This window comes from Drosophila virilis, chromosome 2, assembly GCF_030788295.1.
Source record: "Drosophila virilis strain 15010-1051.87 chromosome 2, Dvir_AGI_RSII-ME, whole genome shotgun sequence".
Classification (NCBI taxonomy): Eukaryota; Metazoa; Arthropoda; class Insecta; order Diptera; family Drosophilidae; genus Drosophila; species Drosophila virilis.
The window spans coordinates 32,324,988-32,350,278 of NC_091544.1; the positions used below are offsets into that span (position 1 = coordinate 32,324,988).

General features: G+C 38.2%; 5 protein-coding genes across 5 annotated transcripts; 2 read left to right on the forward strand and 3 right to left on the reverse strand.

The window, feature by feature from the left end:
- Positions 1–1,273: 1,273 nt before the first annotated feature.
- Positions 1,274–5,490, reverse strand: Ubc6 (ubiquitin conjugating enzyme 6). Its single transcript, XM_002056608.4, has 3 exons — positions 5,287–5,490; positions 2,596–2,881; positions 1,274–2,531 (listed from the first exon to the last, which is right to left on the reverse strand). The coding sequence occupies exons 1-3, from the start codon at positions 5,328–5,330 to the stop codon at positions 2,406–2,408; spliced, it is 456 nt and encodes a 151-aa protein (XP_002056644.1). The 5' UTR covers positions 5,331–5,490; the 3' UTR covers positions 1,274–2,405.
- A 572-nt stretch (positions 5,491–6,062) lies between these two features.
- On the reverse strand, positions 6,063–9,713 carry Jhbp3 (Juvenile hormone binding protein 3). The gene is made up of 3 exons (XM_002056609.4): positions 9,602–9,713; positions 6,915–7,011; positions 6,063–6,841 (listed from the first exon to the last, which is right to left on the reverse strand). The coding sequence occupies exons 2-3, from the start codon at positions 6,982–6,984 to the stop codon at positions 6,168–6,170; spliced, it is 744 nt and encodes a 247-aa protein (XP_002056645.1). The 5' UTR covers positions 6,985–7,011; positions 9,602–9,713; the 3' UTR covers positions 6,063–6,167.
- LOC116650280 (uncharacterized) lies at positions 6,942–9,342 on the forward strand. Its single transcript, XM_032433578.2, has 2 exons — positions 6,942–7,062; positions 7,120–9,342. The coding sequence occupies exon 2, from the start codon at positions 7,905–7,907 to the stop codon at positions 9,219–9,221; it is 1,317 nt and encodes a 438-aa protein (XP_032289469.1). The 5' UTR covers positions 6,942–7,062; positions 7,120–7,904; the 3' UTR covers positions 9,222–9,342.
- A 2,008-nt stretch (positions 9,714–11,721) lies between the features above and the next one.
- Positions 11,722–18,006, reverse strand: Jhbp2 (Juvenile hormone binding protein 2). The gene is made up of 7 exons (XM_002056611.4): positions 17,766–18,006; positions 17,464–17,567; positions 15,469–15,587; positions 15,268–15,389; positions 12,316–12,449; positions 12,090–12,242; positions 11,722–12,023 (listed from the first exon to the last, which is right to left on the reverse strand). The coding sequence occupies exons 2-7, from the start codon at positions 17,528–17,530 to the stop codon at positions 11,869–11,871; spliced, it is 750 nt and encodes a 249-aa protein (XP_002056647.1). The 5' UTR covers positions 17,531–17,567; positions 17,766–18,006; the 3' UTR covers positions 11,722–11,868.
- Positions 18,007–21,251: 3,245 nt separating this feature from the next.
- On the forward strand, positions 21,252–23,933 carry Jhbp1 (Juvenile hormone binding protein 1). Its single transcript, XM_002056612.4, has 4 exons — positions 21,252–21,471; positions 22,824–22,933; positions 23,197–23,602; positions 23,670–23,933. The coding sequence occupies exons 1-4, from the start codon at positions 21,405–21,407 to the stop codon at positions 23,819–23,821; spliced, it is 735 nt and encodes a 244-aa protein (XP_002056648.1). The 5' UTR covers positions 21,252–21,404; the 3' UTR covers positions 23,822–23,933.
- Positions 23,934–25,291: the final 1,358 nt, after the last annotated feature.

Below are 25,291 nucleotides of genomic sequence, written 5' to 3' on the forward strand. Positions count from 1 at the left end.
GTCATTAAATTTAATAGACATTAACAAATTAATACAAATTTGAACAAACAAAAAATACACATAAATAAAATGCGGTTTTATTTCATGTTTTTGTCAAGAATATAGTTAATCGAAAGAATTGAAAGAAAATGTGGAAGACAAGGAGACTGGCTTACATTTAATAATATAGTTATATAATAATAAGTTAATTATCTTGGCTGCAGGTGCAGGAGGTTTTTGCATCTAACCAGCTTTCTGCTTTAAGGCTCGGTTCGTTAACCAGGGTTCCAATATCCAAGAACAGGTTTTGGCTGGTAATTTATCATCCTAATGTTATTGAAACCATTCAATTTGGGTTGCAGCCTTGATTAAAATTACGTCAGCTCTGGATCAAATCCAGAGTATATAACTTATAGAGTCTGAAAGGTGAGCCTTTTTCTTATAGTCATTCGGCAATCTTACTACAATCATATGTTATGCATCTTCGTAGATTTCCCTTGTTAAAGAAAATTTCCATTCATTCTTTTGTAATATTTCTCATTTATTGATATTTGAAATCTATAAGGTAAATTGTTATCATTTGCTTCATTTTGCTGCATGTAATTTTTCATTTCTCTTGTGGTTTCTCTTTAATAGAGCTCTAAAAGAATTTCAATAATTTTCGATTACATTTTAAATATGTTTTAAATTGTACAAAAAAGGGAAAAATCAACATGCTGCTATTAGGGATTATCCATATAGAGTTATATGATGCTCAGAGCATCATCTTCATCGTTTTCATCATCATCATTATCATAATACGATATATCGTCATCGTCCAACACACAAAGTGCCAAAGTGGAGGGTCTTAGCAAAAGGAACAGCAATTTGAAATCAAACTATCGATTGTAAGTATACGCTTAAAACTAGAACTAAATAATGGATAATTCACCCTGGCCCAGACGCTAGCAAGTATATCAAAGTGTTACGAATTAGCGTGGCAAATGGCAGTTATGAGGTGTTTTAGAATCTAATTACTTTGCATATTGGGGGGTGTGTGTTTGTGTATTTTTGAAGTTGTGTGTGAGGGTTGTTGTAACTTAAATGGACACCCATCGAAATGAGCCCGATTCGAAGTATACAAACTTAATCGAAATAGATTAACAACACGTGGATTTACACATAGGTTAGTTTTGTAATTTGTTTTGGTCACTGGACAGAGGCCGCAGTTTTTTACGCATAAGAACATATAGTTCGAAGAAACTACATTGATGGCGTTGTCACATTTTAGCATATCATCTATATACCCGATCTTAAATTTTTTTTTGTTTATTTAATTTGCATGCTAACAACTAACATTCAATTTTAATTGTAATTTTCGTTTAGTACTCGGTAAATTTCACAACTTTTTTTTTTTGTTTCTTTTTCATGCCAATAACTTATTAACCAATTTAGGTAGCTTGTGCGAATAATCATCATATTACATATTAAGATTTGCATAACGCACACTGGCGAATAGTTCTTTAATGCAATGTTCCACTAGGCAGCTTGCGAATTAAATTAGCTGATTATATTGCTATTAGTTATATCATCTTTGTTTCTCACTTAAATCAAGGCAAGTTTAATTGAAATACGCATTTCTGATTCTATTGTTCGGTTTTCTTTTATCTCCTCAATATCTTATCATATACATACATCAAAAGGATTATGTTCTAAAAATTCTGTTATTCTTTTTTTGTTGAGTTAATTTGTTGATAGCATAGGTTTTACTGGCGACTTTTTAACTAAGAAATTAAGTAATTTAGGCAATTGTTTAAATAGTTTGTGTTTGTTTTATATAATTTTTTTTTTATTATTATTCTTAATAACGTTTTCTGCTGCTATTTGAATTATAACATTAAATTGTTGATGTTATTATTACTATTATTATTGTTAGCTTATGAGAGGCTGAGGAGATATTTAAATATCTGAAGTTGTTGCGGCTTAATTAATTTTTTTTGTTGCTGCTTCAGTGGGTTGTTGCTGTTGTTGTTCTTGTTAATGTTGATGTTTGTTGTCGTGTGTGTGTGTCTGTCTACAATTAAAACATTTTGCCGAAAATATAAACTGCCCTGTTTTGCGGGTCTATATATATATATATAAATGTGTGTTTACGTGTGTATGAGTGTGGGTATGCGTATGTCTGTCAGTCTGTCTGTCTGTCTGTCGAGTGTGTGCGTGTGTGGTTGTGTGTGTGTTGGCTTTAGGCGCTGTTACAATTTTATAGCGTTATAACTATTATAAATATATCTGATATTATTTAATTTAAACTTGTTTATATTATTGCATGCTGTTTTTGTTGTTGTTGTTGTTGTTGTTGAAGTTTGTAGCTGCAAGTCGCTGCTGCTGCTGCTGCTTCTGTTGTTGCAGTTGTTGTTTTTGTTGTTGGTGTTGAAGTGGGCGCATGGCTAATCGATGAAACTTTGCTCCACGCAGGCTTTCACACGCTTCTCATACTCGCGACGATTCTCTTTGTAAAGCTGGGCGGCGGTAGAGTTGGCCGGTGAATTGGGATTGGGATCGCTCAACAGTGACTAGAAAATCAGATGTGAATTAGTAAAATCCGTAAGCGTAGAAATTGAGGGCATGATTACCCACCTGTATGGATGTTAATATAGCTGACACATCATATGTGGGACTCCAGCGATTCTGCAATATATCCAAGCATATGCCACCATCTGCATAAACATTTGGATGAAATACTTTCGATACAAATCGAACTGTTGGCGGTTTATTTGGATATTCTTCCGTAAATTCTATGGTTAACTTAAAGGTACCATCCTCGAACGGTGTATCGTGTGGACCAAAAATCACAGCATTCCATATCATAATATTATTATCTGTTGGCGCACCCGAAACACCCGTTGGTGGGTCCTCCTGAAGTCTGCAAGCGTATAAAATTAAACAAGTTAGCGGTATTTTCCATGGGATAAATATAAAATATTCCTATGTCGATTCCGTTAATTTGTCTGATATTTTCTCTCTTCTTTCTTAATAAATGTACTTCTGTTCAAAAACTTTATTACATTTGAATGAAACTTGGTTAAGATCGGCGTCTTTTTCTACCGGCATATACATATATGTCAATGTCGTCCGAATCAGGACCCTAGCACATAGCCTCCTTCAAAACCCTTTCTGTTGTCACATATGAAAAATGGGCGAAATAGGTGAGAGACGATTTTCGACATATTGCTCATCAAATCCCATATTGTGAGCATTTCTCTGCGCTAGAGACACCAATTTTTATGTGAACACTCTCGTATAGTTAATGCATTCTCCTGCCTACTCCAGAATTGTAATCTTAACCAAATTCAACAGATACGTAGTGCTTTATGCTTTAAACTTGATTATTTTTTTTGTCTGTGCTAGGGTATTTGATGTTCGATATCCCAAATCCTTGTGTAAATCAAAGCAAAACAAAACAGGCAACAAAACAATATATATATATATATATATATATATATATATATATATATATATATATATATATATATATATATATATATATTGAGTATCTGCGTAGCTACTCATGCAAGAAGTGTCTTGTCATGTTTTTAAGATATTTCCTCTTGGCTGCGGCGACTGTTTACAATTACCGTTGCCGAGTTCAATGAGCGCCATGCGTAATAAATATAAAAAAAAAAAACAACAAAATATATATTATGCTGGAAACTTAAAGTTGCTATTTATGTATTTAGAAGAGCAGACAAAAGAGCATTGCGCAAATTGTAGAAATTACCAAGTAAATTGCATTTCTTAAACCAGATCAACAGCCAATTGGCAAGTTTCGAGTCCCCACACGCTATGCACTGGTTCCCAGGGGCATCGCAGCAGACACTAGACACAATATAGGTCAAGCATACACAGACACACATGTTGTAAATATGTAAGTGCAACAGCCACACGCTGTAGAAGAAGAGAAAGCACTAGCAGCAGCAAAAGCAGCAGCGACCAACCGCGCCCTTCAATCGGCTAAATCAATACATATGACAGAGCTCCAAAATGAAATCATCGATTAAACAACAACAAATGCAAAATATAATATAAAAAAAATGAGAAAAGAATAAACAAAGAAACTAGCTAAAGCGATAACCAATGAAGAATGATAAATAAATCTATAATGCGGTGGGTGGTTCTGGGCAGTAGAGATGGACGCGTGATGCATATATTTTTTCACGAATAAAGGTTTGTATATGAAGAGGAAACACGTTATTATTAATTAATTAAAGACCCCTAAGCAATTTTTTTAAAACTGTTAAATATTGCTTTAACTATCTTATTTTAAATATTAACATAATTATTAGATCATTGTTTTTCAACGCATTTTAATATACAATGTATATATAATTCAAAAATTCAAATTAGTCGTGAGTGCTAGTATCAGCTAGCGAAAAAAAAATCCCTCACGCGCGCATCTCTACCATGTTGGGTCTTAATTCCTGCTGCCTTGACGTAGCCTTGACATTTACTCTAAGGAGGAAAAACCCTAAAAACCTCTTTACTCCTACCGTTAAGTTCTTTATGCAATCACTTTAAAAATTGGCAGGTAAAATTTGCAAAAATTTAACCAACCAACGAAATTGAATGACACAACATAACAACAACAAGAACAAACACAACGCTGAATGAAATTCCAATAAGACGCTGCGCTGCTCTGCCCGCCTGCGCTGCTCTGCTGCAGAGTATGAGTCAACAAGGTTGCGAGTGACGAAATATGGCAGAGCAGTAGAGGAAATCAGGATGATGACTTTTGTTTTCAGGCAAGCGGGCCGTAGAAGAGCAACAATTTGATTATTGCTGCTCTCGTTCTTTCTGCTCTGGTTGGCAATTTTTGGTGTTTTTATTGTTCTTGCAGCTGCTATTTGATGTTTTGTCTGCGACGCAATTGCACAAACGGGAAAAGAATTTTTGTACATTACGCTTTGCGATTGTTTTTTGCTTTTTTTTTGCGCAGATTTGGTTTACATACATGTGATTTCGTTTTGTGCTATGCTTCAAAGTCAAGTGTCAAAGACGCAGGCAGCATAAGCAGCACTCTTTTTGTTGTTGCTGTAGTAGTATCACAAAATAAAAAGCAGCGAAAAAAAGGCAACGTACAAACATACACACACAGACACAACTGGTACGCAGGTCACATACACACATATACGATTTGTATTTTGGCTGCGCAAACTTTTCCACGGGTATATATACATACATAGGCAAACGTATGTGTGTGTACATATATATGTCGTCCCGTTTCTCCATTTCATACCACGACAATTGTCGAAGTGTGTGTACTTTTCTTACCTTTTAAAATCTCTCATAAGACGTCTGCGTGCGGGTGTTGACATGTTCTACAACGTTACTACCACTTGTGTTAAATGTAAACTATAACGTTTACGCAATGCGATTTTTTATAAACAGAAACAGTGAAATTTTGTAATTTTATTTTTAATTGAGGGCACTGAGCAGCGTAAGAAAATGTATCGATACTTCGCACATACCCAACGTTATAATGCTCGATACTCGATATCTTAATGGGCTGCCAGCTTGACGCTATCGCGTTACGATAACACAATAGACTGTCCACTTAGCAGCCGCACTCCTCCAGTTTACAGTGACTCCACACATACCAGTCAACTTTTTTCAAGCAGTCCGTTTTCCCTTCAATATATGAAATTTTATCTTAAAAACAATTTGGCGAATTAACTGTATGTAGGTGTTGTTAATTGAAACGTTTATATTATATATATTCAACAAATGTCCATTAAATTTAATTTCGATGATTTTTTATCTGGTAAATACTTGCTGTTAATAACAGTCCCGTCAATACTAATGTTATGCATACTGCTATTATTTCCTTTTAACATTTCCCTGAAGATGAAAACAAAACGAAATGCAGGCAAAAATGTTGCGGCAAAAGACGAAAACGCTCAAAAAGTAATGAACAAATTTAAATTTTGCGTGAAAAAATCAATTTTAACTGCAAAATATTACTGTGCGATAAAGGTAAGTAGTTCAGCCTGACAATGGCAGTGTATATATATTTTGTTGTCAAATTGTGTCAAATTGAGAAGAAATCGTTTTCTGTTCCATTAAAGTTTATTTATGAATTATATTAGAACTAATATAGAGAAATTAACTGTATCACAAGCAATAGCATATAGAAAATTAAGTATATAATTTAATTAAACTGGAAACAGTTCATTGTAGGTAAAATTCTCCAGGATTTTAGTGGCAATCGCCAGGAACTTAACCTCCAGTGCGCGAGCTATGGGCGCTATCACCTCATTCGTGAAGAGCTCAAAATTCTCATTGATCGTCTGATTGATAACATCGCCCAACACCTTGTCGCCATTGAAGAGATTCTCCAGACGCAGACGCCCTTTGCCAGTGCGTATCTTCAATGCAAATTCCTTCACCTCAAAGTAGTCAATGTCGTTGACATTCCTAACGTCGTATGTGATGCGCACATAAGCCACAAAATTTGTAAAGTTACCGACAAAGGGCCCGTTACCCTTGATGGGCAATGCTAATATATTGCCATTAATATCATATTGGCCATCGCCCTGCAGCAGCGGTAAAAGCAGCTCGAAATCAAAGCGTCTGTTCTGTGTGGAGGCGCGCATTTTGGTTATCTCAAAGTTTGACGCACCAAAGATGTTCAATTTTTTGGCCTTGACTGTAATACCGCTGCTGCCGCCCTCGAGTATGTTCAGATCACCAATGTAGAGTGGCTCCAAAGCGGGCACATTGATCTCCTTGATGCCCTTACCCAAGTATGGACGCAAATTGTGCACACTCTGCTTCACGCACTTGGACAGCTCGGGATCGTTGCGATGACAGATCTTGATATAGTCAGCTAAATAGAGAAGAGATAGAATGTAAAATCTGGTAAGTATGTGAAGTTTATACAGCCTGATTAGTTTACTCACGCATGTTTCCTGCACAGGCATAGCCAAAGCAGCAGAGCAGAAGAGTGGCTGCTATTAATCTTGATTCCATTTTAAGCTTGGGCTTGATTTGAATCACCTGCAAAGAGTGAGTTGCATAGAGATAATGAGCTTGGGGGTAAAATACCAAGTAAGCTTAACAACTTCGACTTCAACTAAAGGCTCTGCTAATGTCCGATCATTATAGGTTTTGTAAATTCATGCTCATTACTCCTAAGTTTATTGACGTCACAGCAACAAAGTTGGTTAACTAATAGATGACAATTTTATTGGCTCAAGACGCATTCACTAGCCACTAGCCAGCACTTAAGTGCAGCCGCCCAACAATGCAATTCATATAATCATTCACCAGTCGCTGCTGATTATAGACGTTATGATTACAGCTTTGCCAGCCAATAAGTAGTAGGTATTTTAGCTTCGCAATTTGCATACGAAAGTCTGCTCTTGTTTAGATTTCTTTCTAGCGTCTTATAATAGACTGACATTGTTGATTATTGTCCATAAAAATTAAGTATAGAGTGTCTGGTATGAAGAGCTAGTGAGTTGGGCTCGACAGAGGCCTAGCTGGGGCCGCCAGACGGGTCGCAGGTTGCGGATAGCGAACGGCCTCCTACCGGAGGTTAGCTGTGAATAAGCGCGACCAACCGCAAATAAGCAGTCCCGGACAGCCAGCGGATGCGTGGCAGTAACCATGGCATTGACAAGGCGCTTGTGTTGCCGCCTTCAAAAGCATAGCTTCACACTCACACACACACACACACACACTCACTCCTGGGCTGGACTAAGGTGTCAGTCGACCCGTGCCGAGAGTCAGCCTGGCTGGGGGCCCAGGTTCAACAAAACAAGCCCAGTTTCGAACGGAGAGCTCAGGCAAGTGGCGAACGCCTGTTCTATGTAGCCTTGCTCGGGTACTGCGGATCTCTGCCCGAGTCGACTGATTCTAATCTCCGCCACTCGTGGGAACAAAACAAGATGAAATCAACTAAACAAACCCAAAAACGGGAGTACGGTCCTCCCAATAAACGACCGAGAGAAACTACCAGTTTCGCCAAGGGAAGAGGAGCTCATTGGAGCATGAGCAACCGCTCAGCTGGCTCTAGCAAATCATCGGGCATCAGGCAAGCACCAACAATGCCTGGCCAACCTGACGGCAGCCCGATTGTAAGCCGAAGACCAGCTAATTTTTCAAGGCCCGACCCATCAAAAGCTACCAAATTTGATGAATCCAAGGCCAAGCGCATATTAAAGCGTAATGCAATTGCACCGATTACAGAGGATCAGGCTTCGTCGAGGGAAGATTATCTGAAAATTCAAGAGGATATCGCGTGGGCAAGAGCTGTGCTTCCAAACTTTGAATGTGGCTTTACGAACCAACGTGATGAGCCAGGAGATGTTGAGCCCCTGGTGGAAACTTTGATTGTGGAAGTTAAAAATACTGCGCCGAACCGACCCCACGCAATAGAAGAGCCACCCAGAAGATTAGATCAATTGGATGCAGATGATCAGATAGGCACCCAACAGCAAGTTGATGCTTCCGCATCGAATCGCGTCCGGTCGCATGAAACCCCCTTGAGACAATTTGCAAAAGTTGCAAGAGGACGCAAAATAATCGGCGTCATCGACAACAGCCAGCCAGATGGTAAGATCCCTCGAAACCAATGGGGTTGGATTCAGGCCTCGATGGCTTCCGTTGCACTGGAAGTATTGCGGAATAACCCAGGTCTGCCACCATCGTGTACGGATATTGGCTGGTTTCAAGGAACCACCAAACTAATTGCCTGCGACAATGATAGATCTGCCCTGCTTTATAAGGAGGCCATTACCAAGATTGGCGAAGTATACCCAGGCGCTCAGTTGGAGGTGATTGATGTGCAGGACATACCGTCGCGCCCTTGGGCCACTGCTTGGCTACCCGAGACACCGTCAGAGTCTAGGGACATTCTGGAGCTGATGACCACATTCAACCCAGAACTACCGACAACTGACTGGAAGGTCATCAAAGCGGTTAGATTTAGGGAGGCTGCTATGGAGGTGATATTTCAAATCAGTCACGAATCAATTCTATACCTAACCAGGTGCGATGGCCAATTGAGCTATGGCTTCAACAAGATCCATATGAAGTACTACAGAACACCCTGCGAAGCGCTTTCGAACCTGGAAGCATTTGCAGCGGCTGTCGATCCGCCCAGCGATGATGAAATGGAAGCCAGGGACAACCTTTTAAATGAGGACATTAGCGGCTACCTATCATCAGAGTCGGACTGTGGCGGCAGTCCTCACAGCCTCTAGTAGGTAACCACCTGCAACCAACCCAGGCCTAACCCAGGCCAACTGCGACCATTCCACAGAATACATTATTATGGAAACCCTAGACACATGAAAGTTAAATAAATTAAGCCTGAAAACCTAACTGCTGGCTAAACCTTTTTATTCAACTTGTGGATTATTGTAATTTGTTCACGATATCGAACAAAAATCGGAAATGTATTCAAGTAATTATAGTTCTTCGTTTTTAACACATGTGTTTCTCAGCAAACGCACTAAATATGATTTTTTTTTATAGATTTTTAAGTTTTTGTTTTTTCTCCAGATCTTTTCAGGAGTGTAAATAAGTTTGTTTAATTGTAAGTTAGGTTGTAAAATTTATATTTTAAGCACTTTTTACTAACGTTTTTTGTAAATTTGTTTTCGTGAAGACCGTTTTATCAGCTCGACTAGAGTGGTTTGTGTTTGTAGTTATAGTAACCCGTCTACAGATCGTACTGAATGCAAAATTGTTGAGTCGTTCGCGTTTTATAGCGAAAATTGACGCTTCGATTTACATGAGCGTCGCTGGCGAGCTCAGAACTGGGCAAACGTAGAACCCCAAAACACGTTAAGAATGCCCGGGGCCAAGGGAGAGACGTTGCCAGACAAACGCTGGGGGTTAATAGTGAGAACGAGATGTTAAGCGGCTGCGGGTTAATCATAATAATAATCTTAATGATCGCATTCACACAAATGTGTCTCTGTGTTTGTTTCTGCTAACTGGCAATACCCCGTCTAAAAGGAGAAATAAAAAATAAAAATAAACTGCAATATGACTTTTCAGTTAATACCGCGAATAGCCCCCCTTTTGGTAAGTGATAACCTAGTATGCCATTTAATAGATTGTTTTCATTAATATTGTTTTTGTTTTAGGCTTTCTAGAACGCACTTTGGGCCGAGCGTGCAGTTGCGCAATTAGAAGATCTTTCAACAGGGGGCCGATCAACTCGTGTTGACAACCTGCTGGGTTTTCGTTTTTAAATTTGCATCGCCTGTCAACTGAATTTTATATAATTTCACTGAAGCTTTTCTGGAAGGCGAGGCTCTGACCAGACGGCTGACATGGTTCACTGCGACAACTGATGGGCGTCCCGCGGAGTTGAGACTGTTATGGCTAAAAAACAGAACAAAAAAATTGTTCGCCCACACGCAAGTGGACGAGTTATTATAATTAGCTTATACTAGTGTAAACGTTAAAGGAAATCTGTTCAGACCTTCGATCTGGGTAATTCAAACACGAGCCGCTAAAATCGATTACGCTGGGATTAAGAAAGAAACGCTAACACTCTTCCACGACAATCGCATCTAAATAATAGTAAGTTTTCTTATGGCTCATACGAATTTAGTTTCTTGAAAAGAATACGAATTTTTATAAATGTAGCATTATTTTACTTTCTTTAATTGGCACCACATTTAGTTTGTAGTCTTGCCGTCTTCGTTTATCTACATACCACAGTTAGGGCTCTTGGGAAAATAATCGTAGTAAGTGTTATTTTAAAAATTACAGTTTTTTTTATGATTAATTTTTAGTTTTATTAAAAGCCTCAAGCAATAATCATTATTTTTTTTTAAGCATTTAAAAATTTTTTAAATTAATGATTTTGGGCTGAGTTTTGGGAATTATGACATTCGAATAAAGTACAGTAGCAAAAAAACATTGTTTAAAATTATTTATTTTGAAAAAAAATTTCAAATTAAAAAAAAAAACATTTTATTTTAAAAGAACGGACATGTTAAGCATGGTGCAGCTGTATAGAATGTAATATCGATTTTTTGTTAAATGATTTTTCTTATCATTTCATTTAAATACTTTTAAAATTAATGATTGTGGGCTGAGTTTGGATTTTATTCGCTAACGAATACATTTCAATAGGAAATAATGACTTTTGAATCAAATACGTTGGTTAAATTAAACATATTCCAAGAAAGTGATCATACCTATTTAAAAAAATATTGAAAAGATTTTAAATTCAAAAAGGCAAATTTCAATAAAAATATAATTTAAATCATGTGCGTATGCATAGATTATCCAAAAATGAGCAAATTAATATTTTCATTTCATTTCATACGATCCCTGCATGCTACCTATTTAATATACCCAACCTGCTGCAAATAAATCGTTTGCTTACTACAGCTTGCGAGAGCCTAAAAGATTCTTTAGTTTCATTTTTTGCCATTAACAATTGTCATAATGCCGCACATCATTTTGTTGCTTTATTTTCAGGTTGTTTAAAATTTCTCCATAGTTTTTCATTCATTCATTCATATTGTCGAGACCTTCAATTAGCATGTCGACCCTCCCATATTACTGTGCGATCTAATGATAATGGTAAGTCAACGGTTAACCCGCAATTGCACTTACCTAATACCGAATTAGCCATATAAATATAATATAAGCATAAGCCGAGCTATTTTGTTTTATGGCGGATATTAAATAAGCAGCAAGTGCATAGAATTCCCAGGTTAAATAAGACACACTGCATTTCTTAAATATGTTTCGTATAATTATTTTATTAGAGATTTTGTGTGTTGTTTTTCTTCTTTTGTTTTTGGTGAATTTGTGTTGTGTTGCAATAAATTAGTGCTTACTAAATAGTATACGTCGGACATCTAAATCGAAGAGACTTAACTAGTTCAAGTTAATCCACTCGTCCAGCGGTATCTTGGCGAACAGGCGGTCCATGAAGTTTCGTATGACGAGGGTCAGTTTGGTCCGCAGCGCGGGTTTCATTTCCTTGAGCAGCTCCTGGGAGTTCGAGTTGATGAACAGATTGAGAGCGGCCTCTGCAGTGGGAAAATCTGCTTTAGCTCTATAACTTTTGGGACCGTTTTGGAAAAATGTGTACTCACGTATAACCGAGTTGCCGTTGGCTATGTTGTCAACGCCCATCTGTATATCCTTGACATTGAAGTCCATTTTGACCGAGTCCGTGGTCAGATATGTGCGTCCATCGGCGCCCTCATTGGCCATAGCCTTAAAGTAGATCTTGGCCTTAACGCCCTCTATAAGACGAGGGGGTGGGGGTTTGGCCAGCACACGATTAGTTTACGTTATAGTTTATTAGACTCTACTCACCGTACTCGCCCCAATAATCGCCGGCACCGGAGGCCTTTACCAAGATCAAAACACCTGTGGATCGGTATTGGGCCTTGACGCGTATGCGGGGTATCTCGCACGTTAGCTGGAACTGCAGCGAGTCCAAGTCGGAGCTGCAAGTGACGGATGACAATGGCAGTGATAATGACACAATGATGATATATGTGTTCAGGCTAGGCATAAAACTGCAAGTTCATTGCTGGATGTGCTAATGTATTTGCATTATTTATTTTTTATTTAATTTTTCTAATTTTTATTTTAATTCAATGTCGCACTCGTGTGGCAACTTACTCCACCTCGACCTTCGTTTCGGGTTCACATGCGACACTTGACAGACTCGAGACGACAAAACTGGTGCAAACTACACAAATAACCTGTACACTCAGAGAAAAAGCCAGTTCTCAATTCTAGGAAAGAGTTCTTTTTATAAAATAAGAGAAAAAATACCTGATAAAAAATACTTTTTAAATTAACTTGTGTGAGGGAAACTCCAAATATCTTGGTTTGAATTCTATATTTATGTTTTTTACTGAAACAACTTACTTAAATTTTGATTTTTTGCACTTAGCACTTTTAGCCAAAAATACTTTTGCTTTAAGTAAAACGAGTTTAACAGTTTCTCAATGGAAGTGCAACAAGTTGTAGATTTCATTCTAAATCTGCATTTTTAACTGATTCACGTCTTTGAGACCTTTAACTAAAACATTTCATGCTCAGTTAAAGATATTTATACTAAATTTGAGCATTAAATTCATGTTTTTTTCTGAGTGTAGAGCACAGCCCGGCGGCTGCCAAACTGAAACCCCCCATGTCAAGCCAAAAACCGAATTCGAAATTGAATTCTAATTGAAACCGGCTGCTGGCCGCTTGGTTGGCCGGCAAGAAGCTACACACAAATGCTTGACATAGAGAATCGCTTTGACCCACATTTTCTTGGCTATCGTCAGCTTTGGCACTCGTTTGGCTCTTTAGATGCTTTGCTATGTAAATGGTTCTAAAGACGTCGTACAGTCTTGTTAAATGCTTGTAACGGGTATACCAAATTTGTCGAAAGATGTGCAACGACTCAGAGGGATTTCAATCAATGTATGCGTGTATATGTATATTTATATCTCAAGATTTATCCAAACCAAACTTTAAAATTTGGAGCTGTAGGCAGTTGAAGCTTGCTTTTGGTGTACAGATAATACAATTTGCAAGTGGGTTAAAACTGTGTTAAAAGCTGTCATGACAAAAGTTAAGTTCAATCAGCTTCGAACTAGCATGCGAGAGATCCACGGTTCAAATATTTATTTATTCAAGTCGAAGTTTGCATGACGAAAGTTTAGTTATTTCTGCGTCGAACCAACATGCGAGAGATCGCCAGTTCAAATATTTATTTATTAAATTTTATTTTCAAATGTCGAAGAAAAAGGAGAGAGTAAATTTACAATAAAAAAAGATTTGGCAAATTATCCTCTTGTATTGTATATGTTTATGCGCGAGCGTATTCAGTGTTCGGCAAACTGAATTTCGCTGCTCTTTCTTGTTCATAACTGGCACTTGGCTTATTGATGTGTGTCGTTTGTCGTTAACGGAAAATTGTCGTGTGCATTTCGAGCCAAGTTGATTTGTTGACTTGAGTATTGCTCGCGGCTAGGTCAAGGACATAGTGTTGCAAAAGCTTTGAGCGGAGGCTGGTTCACACTTAGATAATGACTGCCAAACAGAATATATGACATGCATTTGTCCAGAGCTGACAAAATGACTTCAATTCCAAGTATTCGCATGTGATAGGTACTTTTTAAAGCTGATTCTTACTAATCTCCTGCTTGTGATTGGCGTTATTTAATCATTCCAACTAATATTTTTCTTAGCGTTAAACAATTGAATATTCTATTAATATTAAGCAGTGATTGCCTAAGCAACGTTTCTGCTAATTGCCCACCCACGCACGCTGCAGTAAAAATTACCACAACTTTAATTTATGAGCTATAAATATTTCCAATTAGTGGTAAGTGTAAGCCTGAAATGCCTAACTCATTGGGGGCAATTACGTTCCGATGAAAATTTCCAGAAAATGCAAATGTTTAACGCAAATCGATTATTCACTTATTAAAGAGAACAGCATTTAAGAGCTTGGTGCAGGTTTATAATAATAACTGCAATGCTTAACAGTTTGTTTTTTATAGATACAGACCAAAGAGAGTCAGTTTACTCGCAATGCCAGCAAACGGCTTTTTAAGCCATAAAAAATTGCATTTATAAAAAACTTAATGCGTTTATCCATTGATGGAATGCTTGATTGGGCGTTTAGCAAATATATGTATATGGACATACATATGCTAGACGATTATTTTGTGGCTGAAATAGACGGAAAACAAATTTAAATGTATGGCTATGCAACTAGGAAATGCCCTTACGGAACTTGGAGTACCTTAAATGAGTGTAAAGCCAAACAGACTTGAGCGTTATAAATGAACAATTAAAACTAATATATAACTTAGTTAAACAGTGAATTAATTGCAACTAAGCTGTGTAAGATGCCCAACAAAGTGGTTATACCCAGTGCGAAGTAGTGTATTAGACTGAAACAAACAAGCACCGGGGTATTAAGGGTCAAAGCAATGCTAAAAATACGAAATGCCCTCGATCACAGTACAAATAAGTGCGCCGTTGAGTGTGACCCTACTCTTGACTTAACTACTTAAATACATCAAACTGTGACTGACTGACTCACTGCCTGATTGAGCATGTACGTACAGTCCAAACCGTTTGAGTTGGAAAGCTGAATTTGTTTACATTATTTCCATTTTGGGATGAAATTGAAGTTTTTTGTGCAATTCAGCTTCTGGGTCGGGAAAGCGATTTTTCAGCTTTAAGCATGAATTTTAACTTCTTTGGGGGCATATCTAGGCTATACAAATGTGGGAATATATTGAATATACGTACCGCACATTAGTAACAGTTATATTGCTAACGCCAAAGGCCTGAATATTACGGAAGAGGGCGCGATAGCCATCCGGGCCGCTGCCCAGCACAATGCCGATCTCATCAATAACCACGGGCTCAATCTGTAGCGAGGGAGAGAGAGAGATAGTGAGAGGAAGTTGGAAAAATAATTAGCACCAAATAAAGCCAGCTTAGGTTTACCTCGTAAATATCCAATTCGGGTATGCCCTTTTGTAGATAATGCACCAATTTGTTGCCGCTATCACGTAGACACTCGTTAATAGCTGCCTCATCGCGAGGGCATTGCTGCAGATAGTAAGCTGAAAGATAAAAAGAGAGAGAGAGAGAGAGAGAGAGATCTATAATTATTGCATTTGACAGTGTGACCAACGCCAACTGTGCATCATTTCCCAGTTCAATGCTTTTGTATTGTCTTTCTTTGCACGCAAATCTGTTAGGTTAGCCACTTTTGCTGATTATCTTTTGTTAATACGTTTTCTGTTTTCTTTTCATTTGTATTATTTAAAGTTCTAAGCTTAAGTTCAAGCATTGCGCATCCGAGTGCAACGAAATTAATTGCAACACGGCTCGCAATGTTTGTGAGCAATGTTCAAGTTCGTATAGTGCAGATCCACACGGGCGGATAAGATCAATCCCAGCTACAGGCGTGAGCATGTTCAGCAATCAACTTGTTATTGCCCGGCTCTGGGCCTGTGAACAAAACTGCAGTGACAGCTTTATTGGCGGTTTCATTAACGTTGAGGGCTGAGCTGCCATCTGGCATGTTGGGGGCATGAACTCAACTGCTACTGCGATTGCCTCCACTTGGAGCATCAGCATCAGAGCTCCCCAGTATTTAAATTAGTCTGCTCAATGCTAGTTTATTATCTAATACTATTACCTAACTTCATATGTTAACCATGTTTGCTTACGAACATCATCATCAAGCGTTTCTATTTGCATTTAGTTGGATGGAGTATCTGGCTAGCTTCTTAGGACTTGAACAACGTTTGTCCGTTTTTATAATCGATGCCCTTTGAAATTGTTTTATTGTAGCGGAGGAAATGTATGTAACATGCAGCTGCCGGCAATTACGACTCCATATATACATATATATCTCATACGAGCTAGAGATTTTGAATTCAGGTTCTTCTACAGAAAATGTTAATCGTTAGTTGCCTTTTTTTCGCAAAAAGTGATAATTATTGACCTTACATTTTTTATTTAGGATCTCGTATAGTACAATCAGATCGAGAACCAGTCATTATTTGAAAATCTTCCCATTTGTGTCAAAATTTGGTATCTACAATCATTCGTATGTCATATTTAAGTCATTTGAAGCAGGGTATCTGCCAGTTGGTCACTCTCGACTAAATCACTCTGGCTTGTTTTATAGCTAAGTTGAAGTATTTTAAAGCTTCTTCTGCTCTCATTATATAATAAAGCTGTAAGGCACGTCTTATTGCAATTTCATTTCAAGAATAACATTTCTATGGCTTTCTAAAAATAGCCTGGTTTATAGCACTTGATTGTTAAGCACTTGCGGCAAAGTGCTGTCAAAAGAGTTTATTATATCAACCATGCCAAATTATTATCTGAGAACTGAGATCATAAACCCTTTTTAAACTAACATAATTGGTGGCATTTTTTAATGCCCTGTGGAACGTATTGGATGAGATATCTCCGACCCCATAGAGTACAAAATATTCTTGATTTGTGTTAACTATGGAAACTTTTCTCCGCTGTCGAGTATCATGTGGCTGATCAGAAACGGTTGATAGGTAGTAAAGTTTAGGTATAAACGCTTTTTGCAAAGCTTCCATTTACTAGTTTTTAGCCTCTCACCAATGTGTATTCAAATAGCTGTCTTTTATATGTAAGTCATAATTATACAAGGGTATTTATATTTCGGTGTGCCGTTCTTTCTTGTCTTAGAGCTTGCTTTTGACATGATAAATTGCAATTCCTGGAAGCGTAACTTTAGATCTATCAACTTTCGAAGTGGTGGCCACGTTTTGGCCGGGTAATTAAAACCGAATCGAGCTCTACTTAAGACAATTTAAAAGCGACGTGATCGCCATGGAGGCCCCGCCCTTTAAGGACTGGAAAGCGTCAACGTAATCCGATAGAAAGCGTTAGACGCAAACAGCACGAAATTTCTGGCAGTTTTCTAAGGTATTTTTTGGCATTACTTACGCTGTTGCTGAGCCCAAATGGCGCCCACTGTGGACAGCAGCAATATTATTCCAAATTTGTGGCACATAATTGTTGGTTGTTGTGATTGTTGGTTTTTTGTAAGTCTGCATGAAAGTACAAGTTAAAATAGATAGTTATCAGCGTTGTTTCACTTTTAGTTTGGTTTCATAATTGATTAGCACGTGCTAATTTCTGGCAACTTGTTTTTCTTATGAGTAAGAGCGAAAGCGTTTTAGCAGAATTTAAGGTTTAGCCGAAAAATCACTATGAAACATTCTGCGTATAGAAATATATATATTTACAAATTTCACTCGACGCTCGAAATACTGAAATTCTATCGCTGGGCTCTCAGCTTGCAGTATGTGGGTCAAAACGGACCAGTTCGTTGCGTTTGATTTTGTTTTTGTTTTGTTTGTTCTTGCTCGGCTGTAGGAATTGCTTTCTTATAAAGGTAGCTGCTTGTTGTTGTCGTCTGTTGCTGTCGGCTGGTTGCTTTCTTTGCGCTGAGTGGCGTCCAACTTTCACGCGACTTGAGCGAGGAATGAGCCAACGCTGCATTGGACCAAGCCATTTAACCGAAAACGAAACCCAACCAAAAGAAATGAACCCGCACGTCGAAAGCAGCGCCAAAGGCAGTGCAACGGGCTGAACAAAGGCCACAAAATGGGGCCACACCCACCAGACGCTGCCGCCACATGCAACTGCGTCCGCCTAGGCAGGCGTATCTGTATCTGGGCTGGGCCTGGGCATGGGAGCTGGCCTGTACCGCTACTTGAAGGTTAAGTTCATGCCGTGAGCTCTTCGGTCGCTGGCCTTAAAAAAAGAAACAGCGTAATGAGTTGTGGCATGAATCATGCGCTTGATTTGAGCAGGGATTAGCTCTGCTAAATCCTGCGTGCCTCGCATTCAGCATGGTCCGATATATCCCCTCCTAGTTGTTAACTTTTCTTATGCCTCATGAATATCCGGTAATTTTTGCCCTTTTGTGCCTCAAACTAGCCTTTTAGAAAGGTCAAGTGCTGCCATTTGCCATTTAGCTCACGCTCTTAAGATTTGCATATGAACAATTATAGTAAAAAAGGAATGGCTATCTTCGCACGCCAAAGATTATATACCCTTGTCAAACTAATGATTCCTACGGCAGACGGACGATTGATTACCTTAAAGCTGAGAGACGAGTTTGCCGAAAAACAGACAAATAAGCAGACAAACTTGCTATATTAATTCGTTTTGAGATGTCTTCTGTTATGCGTTACACATTTGCTGACAAAGCTTAAATACTCCCAACAAGGGTATACATTAGTTTGTGTATGGCAATCACACTTCTTTCTGACGAATTCTATTGACACGCCCCCATCTTTAGAATTCCAATTTGCAAAAAGAAAAAAAGAACTTGTAAGAACTTTATGTCCATTCAATGCAAAAATGCATTGTGAATTTTAATAACCGAAATTTTTGACATTTTATTAAATTGTTTTTCCTTTTGTATTTAAATTGTGCAAAATACAAAACAAACATGATGTATAAAGCTTATAACAACATGTGCATAAAATACAACAAAAATCTTTTGTCCGGTTGCGAAAAGTGTGGCATACTTTTGAGCGCAAACGACAATGCAGCAGCTACAGTCGCGTCGCATATATTGGACCGAGTTCGAATGGCAATTACAGGTTTTGCTGGTTATGGTCAAGGTCATTTTTATTGGTCGTTGTGCTCATTGTGGTTGGTTTATCTTATGTTGTTGAGAGTTTTCCTGTGGCCAGCCGATATCCTTGAGTTCTTATTGCCAGGAGAAAAGTGCCAGAATATATATTGGTATTAATACTAATGTAGAATCAAGAACAATTTGTGCCAAAATGCGTCTCAAGTGACCTAGAATTTTAAACTTCCTTGACTTTCTTGTTTATTAGAACTGTCTGCTTATATGGTAATCAAATTTTTTTTTAAAGTTCAGTAGTATTTAGAAACTAGTTGTCACCGATAGTGAAACTGGCAGGTGCTAATAAAGCCAGAGCTAAATATTTAATTTCTAATAGTTAGATGCAATCCATTAAAATCCAGTTTTGTGGAACCCGTTTCCTTTAAGCTCTAGCTAGAATTATAAAGAGAGAACAAAAAATTGTATAATCTGTCGCCAGTTCTTTATTTATTTGCACTTAAGGCCTCACGTAGTGACTCGCCTGTTTACCCATTATATTTTTGTAATAATTAAGTAAATACTTTTGGTAATTTCTTAGAGACATTGTTCTGGAAGTGTTGATAAATGTTTTCTTTTAATATGCCATAGCCATTGGCACTTAGAACAAAGCCGTATAATTATTTAAATAACAATGCGAGTACTTTAGACAAAGGCTTAAAAAATGTTTTCCTGTACCATTTCAGCTATTCAGCTATTTGCTCTAGGGGCTCCTCTTAAAGTATTTCTCACTATTGTCGTATAGTTTTTGGTATGCGGGCACTCGTACACGAACTCGCATTTATTATGTGCTCGAATCGACTTTAGTTTTGTGTTTGGATGGGCACTTGCCCACTTTTGCTTTCCTCCGCACTTGTCACGGCCATTGTAAACAGTTTAAGATCGGCGACAGTCAAAGATCAGACAGTGCAAAGTAAGCTTGTGCGCCTCCCCCTGAGCTGAACGTTTAAATTGTTTACCAAATACAATATATGAGGAATCTATTTATTAAAAACATATCTGAATACCAGAATCTAAATGTAACGCTCAACTAAGGCAGATATTTATGGTTACATACAGAACAAAACTGGTTACTATTGGCAGCTGGAAAAAACCTTAGAGAATAATTTGTTACGGCAATTTATAAAATTATATAATTATATTGTGCTTAAGTATGTTATTGAAGCTGAGCTTTTATCTTACTTCTTTTTAATGTTTTCCACACATGACTTTGGCACAGAAATAGAAGTAGTTGAAAGCTGTTAAGAGATTACAAATTATAGATATTCAATTTGTTTTTGGTCAGGGTGCTCTTGTGGTTACTTCTGCTGAGGTCATTTGCTTTTAGGGAAGGTTTTTTCTGCTGGACAGTTGTCAATTGCGGGGGGTTTGTTGAGCCGTGACTGAACAGATTCAACAAACTATTATATATACATATGTAGACCGTTAATTGCAACGGAGAATCTCCAAAGTTAATGATTTGCACTTTGACACATATCAACAAAAAAATGTAGAAAAATAATTAACATTTTATTCTAAACGAGTTGAAGACACAAATTTACAGTATATTACGAAAATTGGATAGCTTAATTACTATTTATGCCATTCGGCAAATGGGAATACAAAACAAACGAAAACAAGAGTGCTCTAGGCGAGAGAGCACGACCTATTAGATACCCTGTAGCCAGCTGTCTATATGTATATATTAGGTCGTATGTAAAATGTTTTCATGTAGAGCTTAAATTGCATTTGAATGCTCCTACGTATCAAAAATATTTACCTTTCGAGTGCCTACTCGAGAGCAATATACCGTGCCATTCTTAATGGGCACAGGGTATAAGACAATAATCATAATTTTGGTAGACGCCGCAGCACAGACTCACGCGAAGACTCCAGCTGAAGAGTGACGCGGAAAAGAGACCTTTAGACACCTTTACTAAACACCAGTTACAGTCACTAAGTCACTTAGTCATTCAGTCAGTCACTTTGTCGGCGTCGACGTCGCAGCCGACGTCGCTGCCAGTGTGGAGCTGGGCTTTGCATCGGATCGCCTCCTCTTGGAAGGGGGCTTTAAAATCAAGCCGCGACGCTGACAACGTTCACAGTTGTCGTTCTCAGCTGCGCGTTGTTGGTCGTCTGTCGCGAATCGAGTTGCATAAATTACATAATTATTGCTTATTTGTTATTAATATTATTGTGATTGTTGTTGTGCGTGCAGTGTGTCGTGTGTTAATTGTTTAGATTTTTGTATTTATAACAAATTAAAATGCTAAAATATATGTGCATTGTGGCCGCTCTCATGCAGTCGATCTCCTTCACACAGGCCGAGGCGCGTAAGTTCTCAAAACGATCTCAATTGAGATACAGTCTAATAATTCAAGTGTGCGAAATGTCGTGCTTCAACAAGCTTAGCTAATTGCATATTGATGTGTTGAATGTGCAACGATCTAAAGGGAAATAAATGTCTAATCGCTGATTTTCTTTCAACTTGATTGATCAATGCACAATTTATTATTCTCTATTATTTATATATTATATTATATATATATTATATATATTTAATATAAAATTAGATAAGTAAGATTGTTGGGTGGACTTTCCCAATAGGTTCCCAATAGTTTACTTTCACAATTGATGTCTAGCTCCGAGTACTGCGGAAAAGTTTGTCAATTGATATACTTCCTTTTTTTTGACTTGTAAAATACAACAATTTATAACATATAACAACATGTAAAGCAAATGAATTTTAATCTATACTAAAAGTTCCAATATTCATGTAATATTTTATAATATAATTGTGTCTGTTAACTAAGCTCAGTTTATATGAAGCAAACAGCTAAGTGCCTTGTGATCTTGCTTAGCACCTTTCTAAAGTCCAAAAAAAAGGCCCATATCATTAGTAAAGTTTGACATGTCGGCTAATTAGCTGGAAAAATGTGGGTGTGCCCAAGATGAGTTCGCGATATTTGCAATTAGCATTTACAGCTTTTCACATTTGTCTATATTTTTAATGCGAAAGTCAAATGTGTCAAGTGAAGCGCATATCGATCATAAATATTATGTACATTCTGTGTAGTTAACAGGTAGTGTGTGTTAATTGCCCGAAACAACACCGTTTGAGGTAGAAAAAAAAACTCGGGCAGGGGTACTATGTGAAGAAAAGCTCAGACATAACTAAAAGACAAACTTCCGCATCCACAAAAGACGCATTGAAAATGCAAACTATGAACTAAATTCATATTTAATGAACGCAACTAAAACACAAAACAAATAAAACCAAGCATTTTATTCAAGTTTCCGTTGAACAACCTTCAACTTGAATTTTATGCTGAGCTGCAGTCGCGCCGCTAATGATCAGCAGCTGAATATAAACCATATTTAATGATATAGCAATGATCTGTGACGGTCGTGCAGCACATAATATCATATAATATATAATGGCAGACAGGTTCTTGAACGTTGCATTTCGAAAGACCTTGGCTTCACGGCCTTGTCGGAGATCTCGCACTCGGTCTTGGCCAGGCCTGAACTTGAATTTAAGTTGGCCGATTCTGTCCAGAGTCGTTGAACTTTATACGAATTGAAAACATATTAACGGAAACTGAAATGGAAATTGATTTTTGTTTAAACAACTAAGTGACAAATATTTTATTGCTTCTACTTCTTTTTGTTGTTTGCTCAACAGCTGCGTACATTAAACAATGCCGTCGCGACGATCCCAAGCTCGTGGACTGCTTCAGTGCTTCCCTGGAGCACCTGAAGCCCTATCTGGCCAGCGGCATACCAGAGATAGAGGTGTGTAACCCTTCGGCCCGTGGCATGTGGCATGCCCCATGCCCCATGCACATATTTGCATTGTTAAACGAGTTGCAGTTGCATAAAGCACAAAATGGCAAATGCCAAATGCGGCGCTTGCGCAACGTTTCGCCAGTTGCCAGTTGCCAGTTGCATGCGGCAGCTGCCATTCAAGTGCGGAAATTGTCTGTCGGTTTTGCAATTGCAACAATTGTGGCGCATTCATCGATTTTTCCTAACTGCCCTTTCTCTCTTCATTGCAGTTGCCGTCGGTGGAGCCCTTCAAGATGGACACGCTCGCTCTGCAGCTGACCGAGGGACCGCAAGGCTATAAGATCACGCTAAAGAACATGGAGGCCTTTGGCGCCAGCAACTTTGAGGTGAAATCGTTAAAGCTTGGCGAGAATGGCGGTGAGCCCTTCAAGGCGCGCATTTTTATGCCAAAGCTGAAGATCGAGGCCAATTACACCAGCGCCGGCGTCCTGCTGATCATACCCGCCTCCGGCGGTGGCGATTTCCATGCCGTATTCAATGGCGTCACCGCCGATCTCACCGGCAAGACGTCCGCACGCGGCAAGTACTTGCACGTGGACTCGCTCAGCATAGTCCTGGACGTGGACAAGGTCACCATGAGCATCTCGCGCGCTTTCAACAACAATCGTATTCTACGTAAGTAGCATGTGGATGCATCCTTAAAAGCTCGTATTATTCTAAAAATGTTCTATTATACTTTCAGTGGAGGCTACCAATCTCTTCCTGCGCGACAACTCACAAATTGTCCTGGAGGCCATGCAGGCGCAGCTCCAGAAGAAGTTGGCCAACGAATTTGGCAAACTAGCCAATCAGCTGCTCAAGAACGTTCCTATCGACCAGTTCTACGAGAATTAGTCAACCTAGGATAAGGACTCTTATGTTTAAGTTTGGTTTTTAATTAATTGTAAAATACTAGTTATTGCTATGAACAAAGTATTAAACAATTTCCTTGCATACTGTAAACAAAGCATCTGCCTTCTATATTTCCTTTCTTGGCGGTAACTAGGCTGGGTTGCGAAATTTTACAATAAATTCAGCTAAAATACCAGGCGAACAGAAATGTCCAGCAGGTGGATAAGCGATTTAACTGACATGCCTGCAACATCGACTGTTGAGTCAGCTGTTATGGGGCAATTGCAAAATTCAGCTAAAATACCAGGCGAACAGAATGGCACAGAACGTAGACAGCCGATTTTCAATTGAATATGTTAAGCTGCTGTTAACTTATATGCCTGCTACATCGACTGTTAAGTCGGCTGTTAAAGTGCACTTACCAAATTCAGATAAAGTACCAGGCGAACAGAAATGCACAGAACGTTGCCAACTTTTTTTAAAATGAAAAATTATGTTGCATACCCACAAGGTACGAAAATGTTAGGCTGCTGTTGACTTACATTAATGTTAGCTGGGCAGCTGTTAATCAGCAGCCGCTGATAAAAAAAAATCGTAAAACGTAAATATCTCCTCTATTTTTCGGCTGATATCGGAGTGATATACTTCTTTCGACTCGTATACACTAGGGCCTTATGAGTTAGAAATGCAAACGACGAAAGTTCTGTAAGCAGCTGAAAAATACGAAATAAAAGATCTGGCTGGTCGTTTTTAATGTTTCTTTTTATTAAATATGTAGAAGTATTTAGTTTTACAATTGTTCATCTTTAGTTATGTTCGTACACCTATGTACATACGAGTGGCTAATTAGGTTTTCCTTTTCATTTAATTGAATTCGAGTTGTTTTTGGGCGTTGTTGTTGTTGTTGTGGCATTAATGGGGGCATTACAAATAAGTAGAAAGCAATAACCAATCCTAAGTCGTACAGTTCTAGTATTGGTCGAAAGTGCTCCAAATCTGCAGCTGGAGTAAGTGTAAGGATTAATCACTAACTATAAAAAGCTATGCAACATTTAATAAAATGCTAACTAAAAATGTGAAATATATATAAATCTTTAAAAAGAACAATTCGCTAATAGCTAATTTTGCGAAAACGAAGTCATTTGGCCAACAACAAGAAGGTTAATGGCCAAGATGCAAATCCAAAGATGTTAATAAAGTTGATCAAAATGTACCTATTCTTGCCAAATTCCAAATATACCTTTCACTTACCCCCCCAATAGCAAACATATATGCCGTGCACGAGTACTCTGTATATACAATTTTATATATGGGGTTGTGTCGCTGATTTAGCTATTGTTTCTCTACAAGTTTGTTGTCGTAATGCATTGTTATCTCATATTCCTATTTCATATCGAGAATTGCTCATCCAGAACAAGTTTCAAGTAAAAATCTATATAGTTATACATACATTTCATTTCTACAATGGAAAAA